This window comes from Perca fluviatilis, chromosome 23 (genome assembly GCF_010015445.1).
Source record: "Perca fluviatilis chromosome 23, GENO_Pfluv_1.0, whole genome shotgun sequence".
Lineage (NCBI taxonomy): Eukaryota > Metazoa > Chordata > Actinopteri > Perciformes > Percidae > Perca > Perca fluviatilis.
In genome coordinates, this window is record NC_053134.1 from 18,421,629 (window position 1) to 18,444,823 (window position 23,195).

Below are 23,195 nucleotides of genomic sequence, written 5' to 3' on the forward strand. Positions count from 1 at the left end.
AAGTATATGAAGAAAAAAAAAATGCCCCATAACTGAACCTTGTCTGTTTTCCCTGTCAAATTAAATAGTTAGCCTATTCCAATGAATCTTCCAGAATTAAGAAATTATAACAAATAAGGGAAATACAGACCAGTAAAATACTTTAATGACAAGGTCAAAATACTGTTTCAAAGCCCTTTCCGCACACAGGAAACAAATTCTGGTGGAAAAAATACTGAAATTAGTTTTTTAACAGTGGAATATAATCTGCCCAAGGTTGCTAAACCCCCAAAATTCCCAGAAGAAAATACTGAGGGAATGACCTCATTGTCCTGGTAGTTCTGGCCCCGTCTCTGACAGAACTGTTTGAATAGCAGTTTACTAGAATCTACTGTATACAGTAGTTTAGTTATTAGGTTCATTTTTGTATCAGATTATTTCTCTTTTACAAGATCAATCCTTGAATCACTACTTATTATGACCTCATAACCTATGACTTGACCCTAATGTAACCATAAGTAACAATTTATGTTAGTCTAAATACGTGGATATGTATTTGTTAAGTTTAAAGGTGGCTTCTTGTACCATCTCTCCTACAGGTCGCTCTGTGTTCCACTTCTTGTAAAGCCTACTGATGGTTGGTTGGTGTCTAAAATAAGTCAGTAAGTTCAAGTAGGCTGAATAGATAAATGGACACTTGAGCATCATTACTCCTGCAAATAAAGTACTCCACAAATCCTGAAAATAAAATTCAGAACCAAAAAAACATGAAGCGCTAACCTTTGCATGTTTGTTTTCTGTGAGCTTCTTCTTGCCTTCTGCAAGTAACGGAATCCAGGAGTCTTCGCTGAAGTCCCACTTATCCCTCTGTTTCAGCAATCATGTTTCTGAGTGATGAAGTGAACTTGAGTTAACAGATACCTCTGACAATCCTCCTGTTGCTGCACTTATACAGTGCGAATGAATTTGTGATCAAAATGGACAAAGAAGAAGAGGGGTTTGAAGGGCCGAAGAGCGTGATGGGTATAAAGTAAGGGAGAGAAATAGGAGTCAACTGACTCCTGACCCCTGAGATGAGACCATAGATTACGGGGGAAGTAATCACAAGTACTTTCTACGTCTGCGGTCAGACTACCAATGAGGCCGATGAGGATCGGTGTAGTCTTGTCCTCACTAGAGCTTCGGCCTGGTTGTCCTGCGGCTGCCGTGTTGCTGCCACCTCCTCCTCACCACAGACATACTGTCTGTGAGCAGCCTACATACAGTAAGAATTCAATTCAAGTGGATCAGACTTTCATCATTTTATCCCATCATTAGGTTGGTCAAACAGTTAGAAAAAGTCAAAGCTGTTTCTTACCGTCTCCCAGGTGTGGCTTCTGTTGACAAGAAGTCCATGTTTAGGTGGCTTTAGCTGCTACTAAAGACTAAATGGCTGATGAAGAGAGATAGCGCACGTTTAGCTTGCCTTCACATTTGTATAGGCAAATGTCTGAGGCACTGACAGAGAGGACCTACCATGTCCAGTTCATGAGTACTTTCTGCAGACCTTTAGAGAACAGAAAAGAGATATTTAGAGTCCCATAGAGAAATGTCCAGTAGGACAGTACTTTGCATTACTGATCAGATGATATGAAAAGCAGCAGGAAAACTGTGAAGAGCATGGCTCCAGAATGTAATATAGGCAATTCATTGTTACCACACATTAGAATACTGTGTGTACTATCTGAAGAACTGCTGGGTACCACTTTACTAAGCATGGTTTTAAGCAACAAACAACAAAAAGCCAGACAAACTTAGCACCAAGCTACTCCAGCGCTGATGCTGACGCACCACTGTGGAAATAGGTCTGGCAATGGGAGAATAGCACCTAGCTAGTGAACATTGGGGAGGATAAAACAGCTAAAGAGCCAGGTATTTTTCTCAGCAGTTGGCGGAGACCAAAAACAGAGCTAAAAGGAGATTCAAAACTAAACTCACAAATGTCAGGCAGCCAGAGACACGACTCCAAATAAATGCTAATGTTGCTAATAATCTGCTGCATGTGTAAACAGGCCACTTATTGCTAACTTTTTTTCATAGCAACTTGGATAATATGTCATTATTGTGTTTAAAACTTGTTTTTGCTGCCTCCAAGTGGCCAGAAAATCAGTCATTGCAGTGCGTATTCTGTTTTTGTTGAAATGGTGTCCTAGAGGCGTTGATTTAACTGTACTATATTTTCCAGCTATACTTAGTGGTAATGTTGTAGTGAACCGAATTATATTGACTGGTGTTTCTAATGTTTTGTCCATCCCTATTTGCATACAATCTCAACTCTCTTAACTATGTTATGTGGGTTTGTTAAGGTATAGTCTTATTAGCATGAACAATCTATGTAAATGTTTCCATCACGGTATCTGTTCAAACTGTGGGGTTAATCATAGTAAGCAGAGTAGTGTGTTCAATAGTGTGAGACAATATTAATACCTTTTGCCCAAGTTCAATTAAGATTACGGGGGATTTTTTTTTTTCGTGTGTCTTGTATCTTGTCGATCTCTAAGTTTTAGACATCATATCTCTCGCAGGTTATTTTAGCAGCACGTGCTGTATCATTGGATCTCGATCTGTAAACACTACAAGCTTAAATGGGATGCCACTCAGGGTTTACGTAGTCATCAGAGATTGTGCAGCGAACAAGAGGACTAATGCTTTTAGATGGGATTCCCCCAAGTCATGCTTAACACACACTCACTTCCACATCCACACACACAATGTATTTCTGGTTCATGATCCTCTTCAGCAAATGTCTCCTAGCAAAAGTACTGCTGTTGAGGTTTCCCAAATCCTCCCTCTGTGCTCATTACGAAACCCCGTAATAAACCTCTTAATCCCAAATCAGTATTTTCTAGAGGGTTCCACAACCACGTGTGTCTTATGCAACTGGCCTGTGCATCCAGAGTCAATTATAGAACAGTTGGGAGGAAGAGGAGGATGGATAATGAGGCCGCTAATGCGAAACAATGTATTGTAATAGAAATATTGTTTATAATGACCTATTTCATGCAGTAAAAAAGTGTTTAAATTGTACGAATTTGTATGGCTATAACTTGAAATACTGTTTGAATTGCTATACTTCCGAGGACCTTCCATTGACCACATTCTATAATTTGACAGTACTAATACCTGGGCCATGTGTGTATGCAGCATCATGTCAGTGCTGCTTCTTCTTTTAACTAATCCCAACTATAAATTTTCACTCCCAATCTTTCCCCTAACCCTATACTAGGCTAAAGTTTGACCCTCACCCTAACCAAAGCCCAATTGTGATCGTAGAAAACTTGGTTGTAGCCGTCAATAGTACATACAATTTTAAATGTGTGTGTCTATGAAAAAAGGATCACGTATATCAAGTTTCAAGGTGCAATTCGTTTCTAATGCACTTGACACTTTGCAAGGCAAACTACTTGCCTCAGCATCACGGATTTAGGGTGTGGCCACTGTTCAGTGTCTGTCAACCCATACAGAGCGACAGAGAGCTAGCAAGAACATTATATAAATAAATCCTTTTTGTAAATTTTAACCACACATTACCATACAGTATAGCATCTTTGCAGCTACAAAATCGAGGATTTTATGCAGATTTCTCTATTAAACCCTAATTTTTTGAAGCCAAAACTTGCTTCTAAAACAAACAGCTACTTTGGAAATTGCAAAGCCCCTGAAAATCTATTTTTCATTAACAAGCTCCTTCATATGAGCGATGGGTTTCCAAATTGATCACAGCATTTTCTGCCAAAAGTTACATGTACATGTAGAACAATGTCGGTAATTTTGCATCCTGACATCTGCCTTTGCTTTTTGGAGAAAAGTGATGCATGTATTTCTGCACACTGATCAAAGTTTACCAACATTTGAATCAAAATGCCAGGTCACTGTCAGTCAAACTTTTACTTTGTTAATCGCTTATTTAGTCATTAATATTTACATATAAGTCACGTAGTCTCACTTTAACGGAGTCCTCTCATCCTTTCCAGAGATCTTCAACAGGGGCTCCGTGACCCCTTGGGGGGTCCTCAGAGTTAAAGCAGGGGGGCCGACAAATTACGTTAAAAAGTTATTTTTTTGAAAGTTTGAAATTTTTCAAAAATTAAAATGTCTGCAAATATACACTAATATGACACTAACATTAACAGCAAAGATAAATTGGCCTATTTCTGAAAAAACTAAACATTTAAATTACACATTGAAGATAAGTTATACTATTACTACTATAGGTAAAGTAGCCACTATGGTGGCCACACAGTTTAGCTTAAGGAGTCACTGTTCCACATGTATGTTTAACATTAAAACATGATGTTTAAATAATATATAAATATCAAACTCAGTTGTATACAATATATGCAGTAGGGGGTCCCTCCCTACTCCGGTTCTCTTTCAGCTAAGGGGTCCTAAAAAACGTTGAAGACCCCTTTAATCCTTTCAATTACTGCCCTCACAAGTACAGAGGTCCAAGAACACGCTCTACAGTAGGTTTACATGTGGCTTTGCATTTATTTTCACCAGCAGATGGCACACTTGCATCAGGCCTCCTCTTCCCTCCTGCCTGATAGTGTTCGGCACAGTAGTTTCTTTAGGATGCCAACTGTGACTCTCATGAGTCTGAATTATTTAGTTTGCCTGGCTGTGATGGAACAGAGATAAAGAGGAGGGCAGAGGGTCACTCAGATAGACCTATGAGACTATACTTGTGCCTACTCAACTACTCAAGTTGCAAGTCAAAGGTTTTATTCCAAAGTGAAATATAGGCCATGTGACAAAATTATACCTGTTTTGACAGACTTATTACTGGTATGGAAGTTACTGTAATGTAATAGAGAAGATATGGATCACAGACAGAGTGTATACTGTAAACTTACAACATCCATGGGTCATGATTGTGACGACTAATCCCACCGCCAGTCATATTTTGACATGCTACCTCTGTTCCAACTCCTTACTTCATCTTTGTACCCTTATGTTACCTGAGGAGAGGACTGGCTTCAGTTGCCATAACAACTAACCGCCCTTGCGGCTTGTGAAACCTGACCCTCCCATCTAACCTTTCACTCTGCATGCCTACAATAAATAGATGACTCAGCAATACACAAAGGTAGCAGGCTGTATTCGGGCGTGTTTTGTGTGATGGACTTTTGTGTGATGGACCCTGACATGGCATCTCACCCATTACATCAATGACATGAGTACACCTATCTTATCTATACTAAGACATGGAGAGACAAGATACCTCGTGGTGATGTCATTCACTTACATCTCCAGTTTAAGCAAAATTATCACTCTCCCCAGCTCTTTGATCCACCGCCAGGCCAAGTGCATCTCCAGTAATCTGGTACATATGGCTGAAGACAAATTCCTTGAAACAAACATTAAAGTGAAGGGCTGTGTCTCACCGGATTACCTTGGAATGCCAGAGCAAAGTGCTGGGTCTTAAAGTGGGCTGCTGTGGGGGGGGGAAAAATGCAAATAATGCAGGGGGGAAAAGTTCAGTGCAGGGCTTTGCGGTGACGGACAATTATTAAGAACAACAAAGTATCTTCTGTGGCCAGTTTAAGGACAAAAAAATGATTCAACATTAAAGCAGTATTTTGACATGTGGGGAAAAGTGTCTGCTTGTTTTTTTGAAAGCCACAGCCAGCAACCAGTTAGCTTAGCTTAGCACAAAGACTGTAAAAGCAGGGGAACAGCTACAGCAACCCTGCAACAAAATCCACCTACCTGCACCTCTAAGGCTCCCTAATCAAAACATTATATCTAGTTTGTTCAAGCCGTGCAATAACCAAAGTGTAAAAACAACAACTCACCATTTTCTAAGGGGGTCATGTGTGATATACCTTGGCCTGGAGTCTCCTCAGGTTGCCTGTTTCCGTCTACCTCTGTTTAAAGTCTTTACGCTAAGCTAGGATAGCTAAGAAAGCGAATAAGCGCATGTCCTAAAATTGCTTTGAATTAGACCCCTCTCATGCCAATGACTCTTAATTAAATGATATTTAAGATTTTCACCATTATGTGAAATCTTTGCAGTTGATCTACAGCAGTATTGAATTGTCAAATTTTCTACATCAAGCAGTAGTGATTTGATTGAAACAGTCTTTGCATATAAATAGTTATACAAATATACAAATAGTCATCTCATACATGAACTCAAACTTAATCTCGTGTTGCATGGGAGCTACCAAATTTGTGTTTTATGGACACCTGGCTGGGCACAAGGCCCACACTAAAAATAGAGTTACTGTGAGCATGTGCGTGCCCTGCCAAGGTTTGGATCAAAGTGAGGGGATTTATTAAGACCGGCTGATACACCCATACCTCTAACCACCCACCCACTTTGACACACACACACACACACACACACACACACACACACACACACACACACACACACACACACACACACACACACACACACACACACACACACACACACACACACACACTTCTTGTGTTTAAGGTTCAACTCCTCAGTAGAGCAGTCAGCCTGTACCCTTACTTCCTCTCACACACCCGCAGTAAACGTATTCTGTTTACTGATAGTCAGTGGGGCTCTAATCACTGGGCACAGGACAGTTTGAGACAGTAAGACTGCTCTCCCCATACATTACCTTTTATGGACAACATCTCCATAGCATACACTTCAGGGTGCACCTCTGTTTGAAATCTGTTGCCTCGGTTGGATTCATTCCAAACTTTCGTCTATTCATCTGTCCCTCCTTTCTTTTCTTTTTTTTCCCCTTATCCACAATATTATTCTTTCCGTGATATGAAAATAGGACTGCTTGAAGCATTACATTCACTAAAAAGTTGGTTTCAACTATTAAGTTTTTTTGGTAAAAATAAATACGTATGACTAAAAAAACACCAATCAAAGTTAAAGTTTTGAATTTATCGAGTTTAACTGTTAACAACTCAGCTGATCTGCTTCATCCACACCGTGTGGGTGTGTGATTTGATCCGATTGGATTGACCTGGCAACACAAGCAAACAGCCCACCAACTGGCATCAGATGTTGATTCAAATATTGGGTTAATTCTGATTGGAGGACATAAAATCATCTTTTTCCAATTGAGCCCTGCCCACTTCAGACCAGTGAGATGGCCACAGGCAAAAATTAAAAAATACTGAAATCTCTCCTGTGAAATAACCAAAACATAAATTGTGTATTAATGTTGGACGTCATCACTCATGGTAAGAGGCTGACAGTGTAAAATGGACACACTGGGATATTCAGCATTTTAAAAGACAAAAATACACCTGAGCTCTCTCTTTGATAATTTCCTCACAAGTGATCATTCATCACTTACTCCAGAGGGAAACCGTGAAATAAGTGAGTAACACTTTCTGTTACTCATTTGTTTGATCCAAAAAAAGTTGATGTTACCTAATTTCCCCTCGAGGAGTGTACGTGTTTCGACGAGCCACACTTCCTTCCAGGCAACAGACATGTAAGAGGCTGCACAAGCCAGTTAAAAATTCATCATGTCTTTAATTTTACAGTCACAATCATCTTTTCTTTCCAGTGTCTTAAAACCATAAAAAATAAATATACATTATGTTACAAAACATTTCCAGTGTCTCGGATCAATACAAAAAAAACACAAGGACATTTATCAACAGCATTGATTAGAGGAAGGAAAAACACTGGGGTTGTACGTATGGTACAAAGGCATTCAGTGAGCGGTAAACAAGACTTTAAGGCTGCCTAATATTAGCTGCGAAATGTGTTCGAGTTGGCATCGTTTTCACTTTGAACTCAGATTCAGAAATTCAGCAATAAAAAATAAAAACATACTTTTATATTTATACTAAAGGCTTTCTCCTTGTCAGTTTCAGATTAAAAAAAATGTTAAAAACATTTAATCCATCAACGAGGATAGATCTTAACATAACTTCTAATCCTGTGCCGTATTTTTATGCCACCAAAGACCAACAAATACCTTTTTATTCACCTATTTTGGAATGAAAGTGAGTTCAAAGTGATACGGACTCCAACCCTTATGTGCACATTTACTGTAGTTCATGACTTTGGTAACCAGGAGTGTGTTGTCATTGGACAAACAGGCAAGATGGACACTGGAAAAGAAGGCTTCAGGTTCATAGTGCTCGAACTGAATAACAGTTTTCAACAGGAGGGGGGAATCCCTCTCCATTCCACGTAATTAATGTTCATACAGGCCCACTGTTGTGTGTGTGTGCATGTGCTTGAGACATTCTAGGTCACTTACACACACACACAGACATAACAATCATCCATCCACGCGTGCAAGCGTGCGTGTGTGCATGTGTGTGTGTGTGTGTCAGAATATGCTGCCAGAGAGCATGGTACATCCCCTGAAAGCCCACTACAGGCTAATACAGTATGTGTTTGTTTGTGTAAGGCCTCAATTCAGGATTGTTCTCAGTCGATTAAAACAGCATATCAAGTGATTTTCTCAACTGGAAAGCTCTCCCAGCTGAACACAGGCAGATGATTTTTAGTTAAGAAACATGTCCTCGCTACAGCTGAAATACAAAATAGATCATTTCTTCTTCACCTTTAACAATATCTACATGTTAATTACACTCTAAATGCACTGCATCGAGAGGCTGGGAAAGCCTTTCTTTAAGTACAATTTTTTTTTTTTTTTAAAGAGCGCCGTCCGGTATGAGAGTCAGTGGTGTCTAATAGTGAGAACAGGTTGTGTCAGTTTTATGTCTGACGTGTTTGTAGTCCTTGAAATCCTTTAGGACTACCAATGTACCAGCATGTATTTGAGTCTGAGTTCATGCATAGTGATTATTCATCTGCCTTTCCCAGCTTTCCTAACTTTACCCATTGCTAGGGCGACATACATGTAACCACCATGGAGGAACATCATTTTGGGGCTTGCAATGCATCCTGGGGGAGTTCTTCATCTTCTGACTCTCTGTCCCCCTATTTCCTACAGTGGTTTTGGCACACGTGGCTCCATTTCATCCTCTCTTGATACAATACCAGCATTCCCTTTATTATTTCTCACATCTTTTCATTATCTCTGCTTATTTTCCTGTCTCGGGCAGTCTTAAAGTCTGCAATTAATACTGCTTTCCAGATAGAGGGAACATGAGAGGAGGGATGGACGGACAGATCAGGCGTGGAGAACACTTCATCTCCCATTCACTCAATGTGCAGCACCCATCCGTCTTCAATTTTCTTTTCTTTTATTCCCATGCTCTTGGCTCTCCTCGCCCAGCAGGTTCTACGCTCCTCCCCTCACAAGGGCAGGCTGGTCTGGGTTTTCCTAACAGGTCAGATCGAAGTCTCGTTACTGCCACTGTTAACGGAAAGAAAATGGAGGGAGGGGGGGAGAAGAGGGACGGGGGGGGGATGCAGGGAGGAAGGGTGCAAGGAGAAAGAAAGGAAGAACGTGCGAGGTAAAAATGAATGCAGGGATGCAGGAAGTCATCATGCAGCATTTAAGCAGGATGGCCATATTATTCATGCTATAGTTTAAGGAACAGTTGGACATTTTGGGAAATATGATTATTTGCTTTCTTGCTGAGAGTTACAGTAGAAGATCAATACCACTTTCATGCCTGTAAGCTACAGATGAAGCTATCGGCAGCAGCCTGTTAGCTTTGCTTAAAGACTGGAAAGAGGAGAAACATCTACCCCGGCTTTGCCCAAAAATGTCAAATCCACCTACCAGCACCTCTAAAGCGCACTAATTAACATGTTATATTAGAGCTAGGCAATATATCGATATTATATCGATATCGTGATATGAGACTAGATATCGTCTTAGATTTTGGATATTGTAATATCGTAATATGGCATAAGTGGTGTCTTTTCCAGGCTAAAGGCTGCATTACAGTAAGGTGATGTCATTTTCTGAACTTACCAGACTGATGTAACTGTTCTATTATTTGACTTTACCCACTTAGTCATTATATCCACATTACTGATGATTATTTATCAAAAATCTCATTGTGTAAATATTTTGTGAAAGCACCAATAGTCAACACTACGATATCGTTGCGGTATCGATATCGAGGTATTTGGTCAAAAATTTTGATTGTGATATTTGATTTTCTCCATATCGCCCAGCCCTATGTTATATCTCATTTGTTTTATCCAACGTATTTGTTTGTTTAATCTGTGCAAAAACGGTTAAGTGTAAAAACGGCAGAGCCAGGCTAACCGTTTCCCTCTGATCTCCCAGTTTTTGAGCTGAGCTAAGCTAAGCTAACAAGCTGCTTGCTGTGTGGTATCAATCTTCTCGTGTAACTCGCGGCAAAGAAGCGAATAAGCGGATCTTCCCAAAATGTCGACCTATTCCTTTAACTATGGATCCTATTATGACACATGCATTATTGCATCAGCCGACATCATGGTCAACCAATACATGTTGATTGCTATGACATGATTAAATGACAAGGACTCACTTTTGAAGCAGCATTCCTTCATTCATTTGCTCTATCAATGTAACTGCATTATTGTGAATGTCTTTATTAGCACAAAAGAAGAACGATGCAAAATAAGAAACAAACTTGTCGTCGTTACATGCCGACGCTCTCTGGAGCACTACTTACTCTGAGTCAGACTCGTTGCCTCCGTTGACCGTCCCTGACTTCAAGTGCATTGCCACTCCCCCGTTGGTCTCCCGGTAGACGCCCGCTGGCGGGGCCCCGGCAGGAATCTGCGGCCGCGGGGCGACTGGGGGCTTGATGAGGGAGCTGCTTTCGTGGTTGCCAGGGCGTCCTCCGTCGTTAGAGGCCAGCGAGGGTGGCCGGGCCGAAGGGGCCATGATGTTGACGGAGGGGAGAGGCGGGGAGGAGGTGTTGTTGTTGTTGGGGGGAGGGGAGGTGATGGTGGGGGGGTTGTAGTCGCTCAGCTTCTCCCTCAGACGGTTCTTCATGTTCTTGTCGGTGAGCGGAGGCGGGTAGCTGATCTTGTTCTTTAAGATACCTGAGACGGACAAAGAGGTCAGTCCGAGGTAAATCGGATCGATCAGTTCATTCAATTTCATTTAAAAAAAAAAAAAGAAAAAGAAAAAGAAAACCTCTTCTCTTACCTTTTCTCTGCTCTGGCTGGTGGTTGCTGTTGCTTTGTGGTTGGCTCGCTGGCGCTGCGTCACGAGCGTGACAAGGCGTCTGATTGTCTCTCTCCGGGGGAGTCTCCCTCTCTCTTTCGCCAGTGTGGTTGAGCTTATTTTCCGGATGCAGTTCCACGTTCACCTTGGTCTCCACCCTCAGCCTCTCTGCCCCGCCGGGATACTCGCTGTCGCTGGAGGCCTCTGTTGGCCAGTAAGGCTTCACGTGATTGGATACCGAATCCACTAGTAGGGGAAAAGGAGACATATCGGAAGCAGCAATGTTAAAACTAAATTCCAGTCAGCCTCAACATTTTAGCTGCAGGTTTCCTCATATCTATTTTTTTTTTTTTGGGGGGGGGGGCTTTTCCACCTTTTCGTCCTCGACACCTCTGTGTCGAGGCATAAACCTCTCAGTATATGTGCGCCATGCTCTACCCACTGATCCAACCCGGCCACAAACGTCTTTTAAATGTATGTAAAAGTACTATTGGGGCCTTAACCTATTATAGCTTAACTTAATCTATTATAATACATCTCATTTATACATCTTATTTTATAAATGTATCACATATTTTGTACATGTAATGTTAATCTGAAAAGTCAAATAAATGTAGCGGCATAAAAAGGTATAATATTTTCCCTTGTACTTAAGTACAGGTGCCTCAAATGTGCTAATACAGTGCTTGAGTAAATTCTCCTTCGACCACTGATTATCAATCAATCAATCAATCAAACTTTATTTCTAAAGCACATTTAAAAACAAGCAAGTTGACCAAAGTGCTGTACATAGACATTTAAACAGTAAATAGTTAAAGTGCAACAGACAAATTTCAACACCTATCATGCTGGATTAAAAGCTAAGGAATAAAGATGTGTTTTAAGTTGCGCTTTAAAAACTAAAAGGCTGGGGGGCCTTTTAGTTTTATACCTTGTGTTTAGGCTCAACGGGATACCCATATACCTTTAGGGGTGCTGTGAACGGGCTGCCTCTCGTTGTTCCACTTGGGCTTGACAGCGACGTCGTCGTCCTCGCTGTCAGACGAGTGGGAGGAGGCGTAGGAGGAGCTGTGTTCGTCGACTGACAGCTCGCTGTCTGAGTCCGAGTCTGGCGGGGGGGCAAGGAGGGAAGGAGACAGGTAGAAAGATGAACCTCCATTAATAAAAATGCACATTCATAGGTATTCATTTTTTCTATGCATGCAAACGATTGGGAGGTTTTGCTTCTTTCTGTAACTAAATAACAAGCTATGAAAAAAAAACAACAACAACAACCCACCATCTCCTTTGGTGCCGTTCCTGTGGAACAGAGGTCCGTCCAGATCTGTGTGTCCTTTAGCTGTACCTGAAGAGACACTGGGCTTCTGACCAGACTCCTCCCTAGGGAGATGAAGACAGATACAGGAAGGGAGAGAAGGACAAGGAAGTGAGACGAGAGAGAGAGAGAGAGAGAGAGAGAGAGAGAGAGAGAGAGAGAGATAGATAGAGAGAAATGGGAGTGGAAAAGAAGAGGTGGAGATTAAGAGGAGGCAGAGAGGGGAAGTACAGAGTCGCTGGAAGTTAATTCAAGCCCAAACTCGCGGCTTGAGACAACTACGGTTCAACAGCTGAAACGTCAGACATCTCTCATTACAAAACAAAACATTTGCCTCTGTCGATGGCTTCAACAAAGACTAAAACAAACATTAAATTGTGGTTTAGGTGTGCTTGCATCAGGTTAAAGTCAATAAACAGGCTGTTTGATCATCGACAGAAAAGACTAAAACATCTATCAGGATGGAGGGGAATTCAAGACTTACTGCTTATTGCTAAACCTGCGATAACCTCCTCTCCCCTCCACCTGTAGCGCTTTACTCCAGGTTGGGTTGAGATGTTGGCTGCAGGGTAAGAATGCTACTGGAGACTCTGACCTGTCTGATGGCTGATCTGAGAGAAACTACTGGAAGCAACTGAAGACATGCCAACCGCCGCGGGGAAGAAGTATGTGTGTCTGTATTGCATTCCCACTGAAACAGGTACAGTCCCATCTCCCTTATTTCCCCAAGTCTCCTGCCCGACTCTTTCCCCATCTTGTCTCTCTGTCCTCCTCCCCTCTCTTTCTCCCCCTTTGCCTCTCGCACAGGCAGCACGCTTCCCCCTTCTGGCTTTTTTTTTTTTTTTTTGCTCTCGTTGACCCCAGTGTCAGCTCGCGTTACCCAGATGACAGCTTTACGAGCCAAGGCGTACAGTCACACCTAACCTCGATTCTGTAAAACTCTTTTAAAAACACCAGGTATATGTAACACCACTCCGCTGCGGTGAAAACATGTCTGGGATACACGCAAACACAGAGCTTTACAAGACAGGCAGGTGATATTAGAGTGAGATGTTATATCCTTGAAGAGATATACCTCAAAATGTCAACTTTTTAGAGATGAATCAGGAATACACTTGTCCGGATGCTCAAGTGCTCCCTGCTAATTCTACAACACGCACAATGTTGAAGTGAGACAGCAATAAACGCATGTAGATTTACACAAATATCTACTCAACTCAATAGAGTCTAGGATTCTAAAAAACGTCATTATAACATATTTTTCTCTAAAAGCTGTTGCAAATAGTAAAAAAAACAACATTCTGTACCATATTTCTTAATAAATTATAGCAATGTCCCATGTAGCACTGCCAGATTTGACTGCATAAGATGCAATTTTTACCGAGTTGTACAACTGCTACATGTTCACATTATTCTGAGATATTGCTTGTAGTCGACGATATTATTTCTAAGATATTGCTACAGAGCTAGTGAGGAGCTAGCATGGAGCAGTGGACACAATGCTATATACCAGGCATTCATGAATGGTTATGGTGTCAGTAGTAAATCCATCTACCCTCTTGACCTGTAATAAGTAAAAAAATAAAAACAAAGCTTCAACTCCGCACTTATAACATACAGTTTATATGGTACACCTAGCTTTTTTGGTTATCTTTTCTTTAAAGCTATATCATATTAATATTAAATTAATTAAATGTATTCACAATGTTTCACTGTACTCCAAACGTTTGTTCGGATTTACACATTGTTCACATCATGAAACTTACAGTTCCACGGAACAATGGATCACGTCAAATAAAGTTAACAGTTTTATCTGCTAATACATACAACGTAGAACAACATAAAAGTATGTATGGAGAGTGTGGATGGATTTACAGTAGGTGTTCTTTTACCTTTTACCTTGGTGCATATTAACATTAGTCTGTGTGTGTGTGTGTGTGTGTGTGTGTGTGTGTGTGTGTGTGTGTGTGTGTGTGTGTGTGTGTGTGTGTGTGTGTGTGTGTGTGTGTTTTGCAACAAAGCTGTGCGCCATGCACTGGCAAACCTGAGTATGGTCTTCCATGCAAGCTGAGTCACTGTACAATGCAGGTGCCATTCTCTGGCAGCATGCATGTGTAAAGAAAAAGAAAGAAATACCCTCAAAATGTAGAGAAACTCAGAATCTCAACTTATCCTTGCTTTGGATAAGGCAGCAAACAGGGTGACAGGGTGACAGGGTGTGTGTGTGTGTGTGTGTGTGTGTGTGTGTGTCTATATATATGAAAAAAATATATAAATTAGGGGCTTGGGGTGTTAGTATATGTGAGACCTTTGATGCATCAGCAGACATGTAGGGAGGACAAAGACAACAGAAAGAAAGTGAAGTCGATAAACAGACACGCATGCGTAGACATACACACACACTGGTCATGCAGCAGTGTAGTAGAAGCAGCCATGCAGTCAGTGAGCGTGTTGTACCTGCGTGTGTAAGCCAGGTAGCTGCTGCGGCTCTTGGCTGACCTGAGCGTGCTGTCCAGGGAGACGGTGGACTCGCCGATGCCCGAGCGGTACAGAGCGCCGTCTTCTGTGTACGTGTTGTTGCAGTTGAGAGAGCGCTGAGGACGGAGGGATGAGAGGATGGAGGAAGGGGAGGACAAAAAGAAGAAGCTTTTTGAGCAAAGAGTGACAACAGAAATGATATGACAATGAAAGATTACACTTAAAGGTGCTGTAGGTAGGATTGTGAAGCTCCAGGACTTAGCCAACAAATTTGAACATCGACAACTTCTCAGTCCCTCCCCCCTTTCTGCTAAAGAGCCAAAACGGTCTCCTAAGCCCCTCCCCCCACAAGGGAGAATGAATGCGTGTGCATGAGCAGTGATTGGCATGAGGTTAGACACCCCCCCATGGCCCTGATTGGTGCATCTGAACAGGGAGCTGAGGATTTTTGCAAATCGCACAACAGGCTGTAGGTGGTGCCAGAGGAGCTAGATTTTTTTTAAATGACCTGCTTCATGTAGTTCTACTCAAACATAGGGTCAGTTTCAGCAAATATGACAGAAAGTTAGTTTTATAAGGCTTACCTACTGCACCTTAAAATTGACATTAAAAAGCCAAAAAAAAAAAATAAATCCAAACAAATATAAGATAATATATATGTCTGTCCACTCACTGTGAGCAAAGAGGCCCTTGTGGTGCTGGATTCGTCCGGTACATTCTTCTTTCCTGTGAAGACGTTCTTGAGGTTCTTCCTCACCTCTTTGTTGAAGATCACATGGAAGAAGAAGATGAAGACTCCCTGTGAAGAAAGCCAAAAAGATCTGTTATAAACAGGAGAGTACGAAAGTGTTGATGATGACTATCAAATAAAAAAAAAAAATCTGTGACCATCTAATCAGTGGCCATCGAGGTTAAACGTCGTGTTACCTGCAGACAGCTGAAGACAGCGAACAGGTAGTGGAAGATCATAACGTCGCTGTTAACCGCCATCAGGCCGAGCATCCAGGTAGCACCGATGAGTAGCAGTAGGAGGAAGGCCATTCGAAGTGCAGGACTGAGGAGGGAAAATGCTCACAGATCAGCTTCCAGTGCGAAAAAAGTTATACTGTATATTACCTTTTGCATACTGTGCTATATATTGAATTATGTGCATGACTTACATAGCTCCTGATTTCTCCAAAGCCTTCTGCCTGCGACCACATGAAGCCTTCGCAGCCAGAATAAAAATCACTATGTTCACCTTTAGAGGGAGGGAGGAAGAGGGTTTTTGATCAGAACACTTAATTCCCTCCTGTATATTTGACATTTAACAGGAGGATTTTTGGGGTATTTCATTTTGATATTCCACATAATTTAGATGATTTATAATGTAAATGTAAAAGCATGTTCAACTTATGTGATTCAATCCACAACTCTATACAGTAAAGGTCTAGACAGAAAACAAGAACCAGCTCTGCCAGGACTATTTTAATTCATATGCACATACCAGGACGACTACAAAGATGGGTCCTGCGAAGCTCCAGATGAGTGTGTCATGGACAGAAAGCCAGCAGAAATCTGGGTTGCCATAACCCTGGGGGTCAAGACCTACTGCCAAACCTGCACACACACACACACACACACACACACACACACACACACACACACACACACACACACACACACACACACACACACACACACACACACACACACACACACACACACACACACACACACACACACACACAAATATGAGTAAAGAGTGTTACAACTGTTTTAATGCCTTGTTTCTTTCATTCCCTCCTCACTACTTCCCCCTTCTCTTTTTAAATCTTCTCTCATCTTCATCCCTTCTTCCCTTGCAGAAGTGCCACAGTGCAAGCAGATGCCCAAAATGTCCTTCCCCCTGTATTTCAGTTTTCCCACTATCATCTTATTCACTTATCACTGTCATTTTCTCTGTTTGTCTTTGTCTTTTGTCTTCTCTGTATTTCTTACTCTGTAACTGTATATGGCTCTCACGCTATGTCTCAATCCAAATTCCAATCAGGTAAGCTTGGCTGGCATCCAATAATGCCAAAACATGTCAGCTCAACGCAAAGCATTTAATGTATGACTGTAACTTGTTTTGTATATCTATGGTTATAAAGTAAAATATGCAGTAAATTACAGGCTTGAAAAAGTGGTACTAATTGAAAAAGTGGTACTAATTGGAGATAGCAGACTATTGCAATTGTACAGTATGTTGCAGTTACATCAAGAGAGACAATAAAAAGGGTTCTAAAAAACAACTAGACAAAGAGTAGAGTTTTCGGCACGTCCAGATAAAATTCCCAGCAACACACATGCGCTTCTCCACTGCAATTGGATTTTTTTTTTTTAATAAGTGAAATTTACGCTACTGATTTTGTCTTTGTTACAGTGGACATCCAATTAACGTCTGTCTCTCATTATGCGTTTCTTCCCCTCTCTTTCCTCCTCGGTCTCTTGTTCAATCATTTTCCCACGGGGATCACAGCCTGTTCAGAAGATACGAGTCACAGCACGAAAACTCCCTGACAATCTGCCATCTTCCACTGCTCCGTTTCTGAGCTTGTATGTGTGTGTGTGTGTGTGTGTGTGTGTGTCTGTTTGTGTGTGTCTCTCACCGGTGATAATAGCTGGTATGCCCCAGCCCATGGCGTAGTAGAACCTCATGTGGCCGTGGTTGATGTTCCGCAGCTCTGTCAGCATGCGGTAGATATGCAGCCCCTCCACGAACATCCAGGCAAAGGTGCACATGTAGAAGTAGTGGAGGAGGATGGCTATCACCGTACACACAAACTGGAGGAGATAAAAGAGAGAGCGAGAGAGGGAGGAGGAGGAAGAGATAAAAACAATGAGTATACATTTTAAGGGCTATCCAGATAAGCAATCCACAAAAAGCAGCTTTGGTTTTTTCCCCACAACTTTTGTCAACGCTGCTGTGCTTTTCAATCGATCAAATGAACATCCAGTTAATGCATCCAACCAGTGTCCATCATCCATCTGTTTTTAAAGACAAACTTTAGCAATTTATGCGTAGTAGACAGTAATGATTCTACCTGTCCCCACACTCTTTTTTTTTTTTCTCCTTCTCTCCCTATTTCCATGCCTGTTGCTGTATTGTAAAAATGCAGTGTGTCAGGGAATGTCCCAGCAGCTAAGATACTGTATTTTAGTAATGCTGCATATTTCTGTGGAGATCAGAGAGCGAGAGACAGAAACTACTTTGACAGGGTTATAAATCATCCTGCAGATGGCCCTGGGCACACACTGACAGCATTCCACAGTTGAGACACACACACACACACACCTATATACTAAGAGGACATGCACACACACAAACATGCACTTGTGAATTCAGAAAGATGAAAAAAAACAAACATTTTAAACTCTTTTTTTTTTATCTCTGTGCAGCTTAAATATTTTTAAAGTCATACAGTTGCAGATAACACAGCATGTCAGTGTTAGTCAGTGCTCGAGTCTTCCTCATCCCAGTCAAAACACTGTGAGTCAGAACATTTTTTGAAGAGAAAAAAAAAAGAAAAGAAACTCAACTCATCTGGAACCTGTAACCGTACGTGCTCCTAATCTTTTATCCTGTTTTGTTAGTCTGAGTTGGTTACAGGGCCCCTTTGCTTTCACATTTGGAAATGTTAGTTATAAGGACTTCTGGTTTATCCAAATGCAAAGGGGATGCGGAATTGTTAGTTGTTTTTGGGTGCATGAGTTGGTTTAAGTTCAAGCTCTCTCAATTCTATGGATTTCTTCCCATCAGAGCCAGAATGTACATGTGGTTGCTGGCTGGTGATTGGCAGTCACTACACACCACAGTGTTACTGGACTGACAGTCGGGCCTGACGATCTTGTGACGTTGTGTGTAAGACTGTAGACATCTGGTTTAGCCAGACTAGTCAGAGCTGACACGTTCATTTTGACAACCTTTTATATGTCTTCTTGCAAAATGAAAAGTTAAACTTGAGCAATGAAACACACGGCTGCTCAATTCAATACACTCAGGGGTTTTGCTGCTACTCGGTCCTGGTAGTGGTTATGACCGGTACTGTACTGTAGCTGCTTTTGTTTGATAAATGTCAGCGAACGTTAGCTAGATATTGTTCTATATATATATATATATATGGACATTTCTGAGGATGTTTACGGACTCTTCTCCACTTTTGCTACTGTTACATTATGTTTTAGCATAGTTACACAGTATTGCATTAAACATGTTTTATTTTGAAGGCTTGAACCTGGACAGATAGCTAAGGAAGGCTTAGGATGCATCAGTATGCATCAAACAAAGTGCTTGCAAATAAGAAAATCTGATGAATTAGACAGACAATAATGAATGACAAAATAAATTATGTTCTTTGAATTAATATGACATTGATGTCACTATTCCATTCACATAGTCAAAATTCTTAAATATAGAATTACATCACATTACATGAATTTAGCTGATGCTTAAACCCAAAGTGACTTACAATAACTGCTTTCAACCATGTGAACAACCCCAAAAAGTGCAAGAATCAGGCTAGTACTTCATCAAATACGCTTATCTAAACTCCGCTTGTGTTTTGTCCACTGTTTAAATCTGTCCTTGTATCTCCCCAAGGCCTACGAAGTATCCCAGCTTTTTAAACCTCACGTCTTCTAAATAAAAAAAAGCAGGATTACCCGTCAATTAACTGATTAATGAGGTTTTCTGTACCACAGGCATACGAGACATTTATCAAGTGAAAACTAAGAAGTTGTTTTGGGAAAGCTTTGCCAGTGCCTACTGCCCTGAGGCCTGCTTCTGGAGACAGGTACCAGTCACAGCATGTCTCCGCTACTGACACACAGAGGTGTGTGTCTGTGTGTGTGTGTGTGTGTATATATACATATAAGTAAGTAAGTACTTATGTGTGTGCGTGAGTCTGAATGTCTGTCTCAGCAGACTTCAGAGTTCCCACACCTTTTGATCCTTTACTGTACAGTATGTCTATGTGTGGCACATGCACAGCAATAATTGTGACCTCTGTGTACTCCAAACATGATTATGAACTTAACATAATTAGATCATTAGATTTCTGACTACAGACACCATACTATCTCAAGCTATATATCACACCTTTTTTAATTAGAGGGCTTTACAGTAACAAAGTTGCATCAAGCCGGGGCTGTCATTTCAATAAAATCAATTTGAAGAGTTCTTTGGCAACCAGCACATTCCTTACTGTTACAGTCATTAGCAGAGCATTAAAACACAAAATCTGTCAAATAAAGACAGTAAAGCCTGGTAAAGCCCCTGTCAACGCCACTTTAGATGGCTGCCCGCAGGCCAAACAAATATCGTTGGATGCCTGGCAGTTTTTAATACAGTAAACACCAGAGAGACATCTTTATCCCGCCTCAAGTTCCACCATGCCACAAGCACAGATAAAGTACTAACTAGAGCCCGACCGATATATCAGCGGGCCGATATTAGGCATTTTCCAAACTATCGGTATCGGAATTTATAATGGCCGATATATGAATATTTAAAAAATAAAATAAAAACGGACGAAACACCCTTCAACCATGTTATGAGGGTTGACGTTGCATAGTTTGTCCACCAGAGGGCGCTCTACAACGTCCCTGTTGGCAACACCCGTGTTTAACCCTTTAAGTTTCATCTTAAGTTTGTATTTTTATTAAAAAAATTGTTATCGGAACTTTGATATATTTTGATGTTCCTCTGTTCTGTTGTGACAATAAAACACACGTTTATTTTTAAACTGCATTATCATATTATTTTAGTGAGGACTCATAAATAACATTGAAATAACTAATGTTAGGGAAATCTGTTTGTTTTGTTACGCTTTTCTGGATTTTCTTTCAAATATATATCAGCCAATATATCGGAATATCGGATTTTTAAATCACCAAATATTTGTATCGATATCGGCCTTAAAAATCCTTTATCGGTCGGGCTCTAGTACTAACTGGTGTGTCCCTCTATCACATGCATCTGTTTTCCATTTAAATGCCAAGGATATCAGTCAGTCACACCCTGACCCTCTTCTCCTGATTTACGTAAAATCCAGCACAGGCCCACTTGAACAGAGACTGAAAAAAAATTCTGTAATGTAAAGAACTACTTGGCAAGGCTGACCTCCTGTCCAAATCTCACAAGCAGAGCAAGCTAGCAAAGGCTGTTTAACATCACCAAACTGCACTTTTTCACCACTGTAAACTAAGTTAACTAAAAGCTTGAACACGCTCATGAAAACTAGTTAGCAAGCAAGCAGAGTGGTCAAACAGTTAATTAAATGTAAACTATTAGCTAAAAATAATGAATCAACTGTTTAAATAGTTAGCTAAAAGTAAAAGGATAAACAGTTTTAAAAAATTAGCTAAAAGGAAACAGTTTCTTTAGTTAGCTGAAAGCAGTAAACATTGTTAGCTAAAAGTAATGAATCAACTGTTTAAATAGCTGGCTAAAAGTAACAGATAAACAGTTAAAATAGTTAGCTAAAAGGAAACAGTTTCTTTAGTTAGCTGAAAGCAGTAAACATTGTTGGCTAAAAGTAATGAAGCAACTGTTTAAATAGTTAGCTAAAAGTAACGGATAATCAGTTACAAAAGTTAGCTAAAAGGAAACAGTTTCTTTAGTTAGCTGAAAGCAGTAAACATTGTTAGCTAAAAGTAATGGGTGAATGATAAAACAGCTAAACGTAATGTTAAAAAAAAATTAAATAGTGATGGATAAATGTTGAAACGTCCAGCTTCTGCCTCTCCAAATGGTAGTAGTACAAATATAAACTTGAGAAAACCACCTAAGCAGACAGTTCATTTATTTAAAAACATTACTATAACAATATCCACTTTGATATAGTTAATGGCATTGACTATTATCCAGTTTAAAATCAAATCAAATGAACACATTTGTAACATTACTAGTGGTGTCATTGAAGGGGTACTTGGGTTCATCTGACAGGGCTGCGGGGCTACATTAGGAACCACTAACCACCACCAAGAATGACAAATTGTTGCTGATATACAGCAAAGTGTCTCCATTCTCTGTGAGATAAAAAATACACTCACCGGGTTGTCAGTCTGATTGATGCCGAGCAGGAAGACGAGCTCAGAGAAGAAGAGCGCTGCTACCAGGTTCCTGTGGATGGCGTGGAGGTTGGAGCGGATCCGGCGCAAGAGGCACAACAAGATGAAGGTGAGGAGGAGGAGGAACATGGAGACAGACACTGTGGTGTAGGTGACAATCTTCAGCGGGAGAACATCACCATGCTATGGAGAGCAGTTCCAAGACATCACGTCAGAAGTCAATAACAAGGCAAAAGGTAAAATATAGCAGGCTTAATTGGATGTTTGATATCTATTTGGCAATACCTCTCGCTTGGAAATGTCCATGAGCACGGCGAAGCTGGTCATGTGGTTACACTGACAGCTAATGTGGCTGTTGTTCCTGTTGAGCACCTCACAGCCTTTAGCAGACCAGCCGCCTGTACCTCCGATCCTAAACACACCAGCACACACATCAACACATGAAAGAAATTTACAGCAGAATGCAAAGGATAATAAAACATATTATTATTAATGCTGTTTTATCTGCAAAAATTATTCTTTGAGGTCTGGAATTCCCTTGGGCATGCATGCATATGTGTGTGTGTGTGTGTAGTTGTGTGAAGTCCAACTCACGCAATGGAGTGATTCCAGAAGACACACACAGGTTTGGTTCTCTCCTCCGTCTCAAGCATGGTGTACTCCAAGGTGATGGGGGGTTCCAGGATTGGAGGAAGAGGCGGACCCTCACTGTGCACCGTGGCACTCACTATGGCTGTGTTGATTACTGGACGGTTGGGGAGCCTGGAAAGACATGAAAGAAACACAATTAAGTATGACCTGAAATTATTAATTTAAAGTTTTTAATCACCCACAGCAAGTTTTGGGCAAGGATTTGGTTTTATGGCTTTATCACACACACACACACACACACACACACACACACACACACACACACACACACACATACACGCACACACACACGCACACACACAGATCAAATTATAACAGACTGAAATATTGTTTACATTTGCTCATATTCTCCGTTATCCTTTTGTTAACTTCTTATTCTTATCTTGGTGACATATTCTTAGCAACTTTTTCTCTTTCCACACACATCAATAACACCCTTGCTGACTTTGTGGTCAGTTTAACACTGAATAACTACACAGAATTGTATAGGCAGGCACTGGTAAAGTGGTTCCTTTAAAACACACTTACAGTAAATATTATGGCATATATTAACATTAAAGATTCAACATGTTCATGGTTTCTTCAAACGTTTAAAG

At 40.9% G+C, this 23,195-nt stretch overlaps 1 protein-coding gene across 5 annotated transcripts in view; it reads right to left on the bottom strand.

The window, feature by feature from the left end:
* Window positions 1–7,478: 7,478 nt before the first annotated feature.
* The window catches only part of celsr1a (cadherin EGF LAG seven-pass G-type receptor 1a), a 94,771-nt gene continuing 79,054 nt past the window's right edge, over window positions 7,479–23,195 (bottom strand). For 2 of the 5 annotated variants that reach the window (XM_039791742.1, XM_039791745.1), the window contains 14 exons: window positions 22,543–22,710; window positions 22,234–22,360; window positions 21,931–22,131; window positions 17,487–17,661; window positions 16,343–16,455; window positions 16,017–16,096; window positions 15,784–15,910; window positions 15,530–15,655; window positions 14,836–14,972; window positions 12,343–12,443; window positions 12,028–12,171; window positions 11,046–11,309; window positions 10,564–10,939; window positions 7,479–9,272 (listed from right to left, as the gene is read on the bottom strand). In XM_039791742.1, coding sequence (XP_039647676.1) covers window positions 9,245–9,272; window positions 10,564–10,939; window positions 11,046–11,309; window positions 12,028–12,171; window positions 12,343–12,443; window positions 14,836–14,972; window positions 15,530–15,655; window positions 15,784–15,910; window positions 16,017–16,096; window positions 16,343–16,455; window positions 17,487–17,661; window positions 21,931–22,131; window positions 22,234–22,360; window positions 22,543–22,710 — 2,167 coding nt within the window. In that variant the 3' untranslated portion in view covers window positions 7,479–9,244. Of the gene's footprint in view, window positions 9,306–10,563; window positions 10,940–11,045; window positions 11,310–12,027; window positions 12,172–12,342; window positions 12,444–14,835; window positions 14,973–15,529; window positions 15,656–15,783; window positions 15,911–16,016; window positions 16,097–16,342; window positions 16,456–17,486; window positions 17,662–21,930; window positions 22,132–22,233; window positions 22,361–22,542; window positions 22,711–23,195 lie in introns of all 5 variants that reach the window. The other 3 variants (XM_039791746.1, XM_039791743.1, XM_039791744.1) reach the window with 2 other exon arrangements.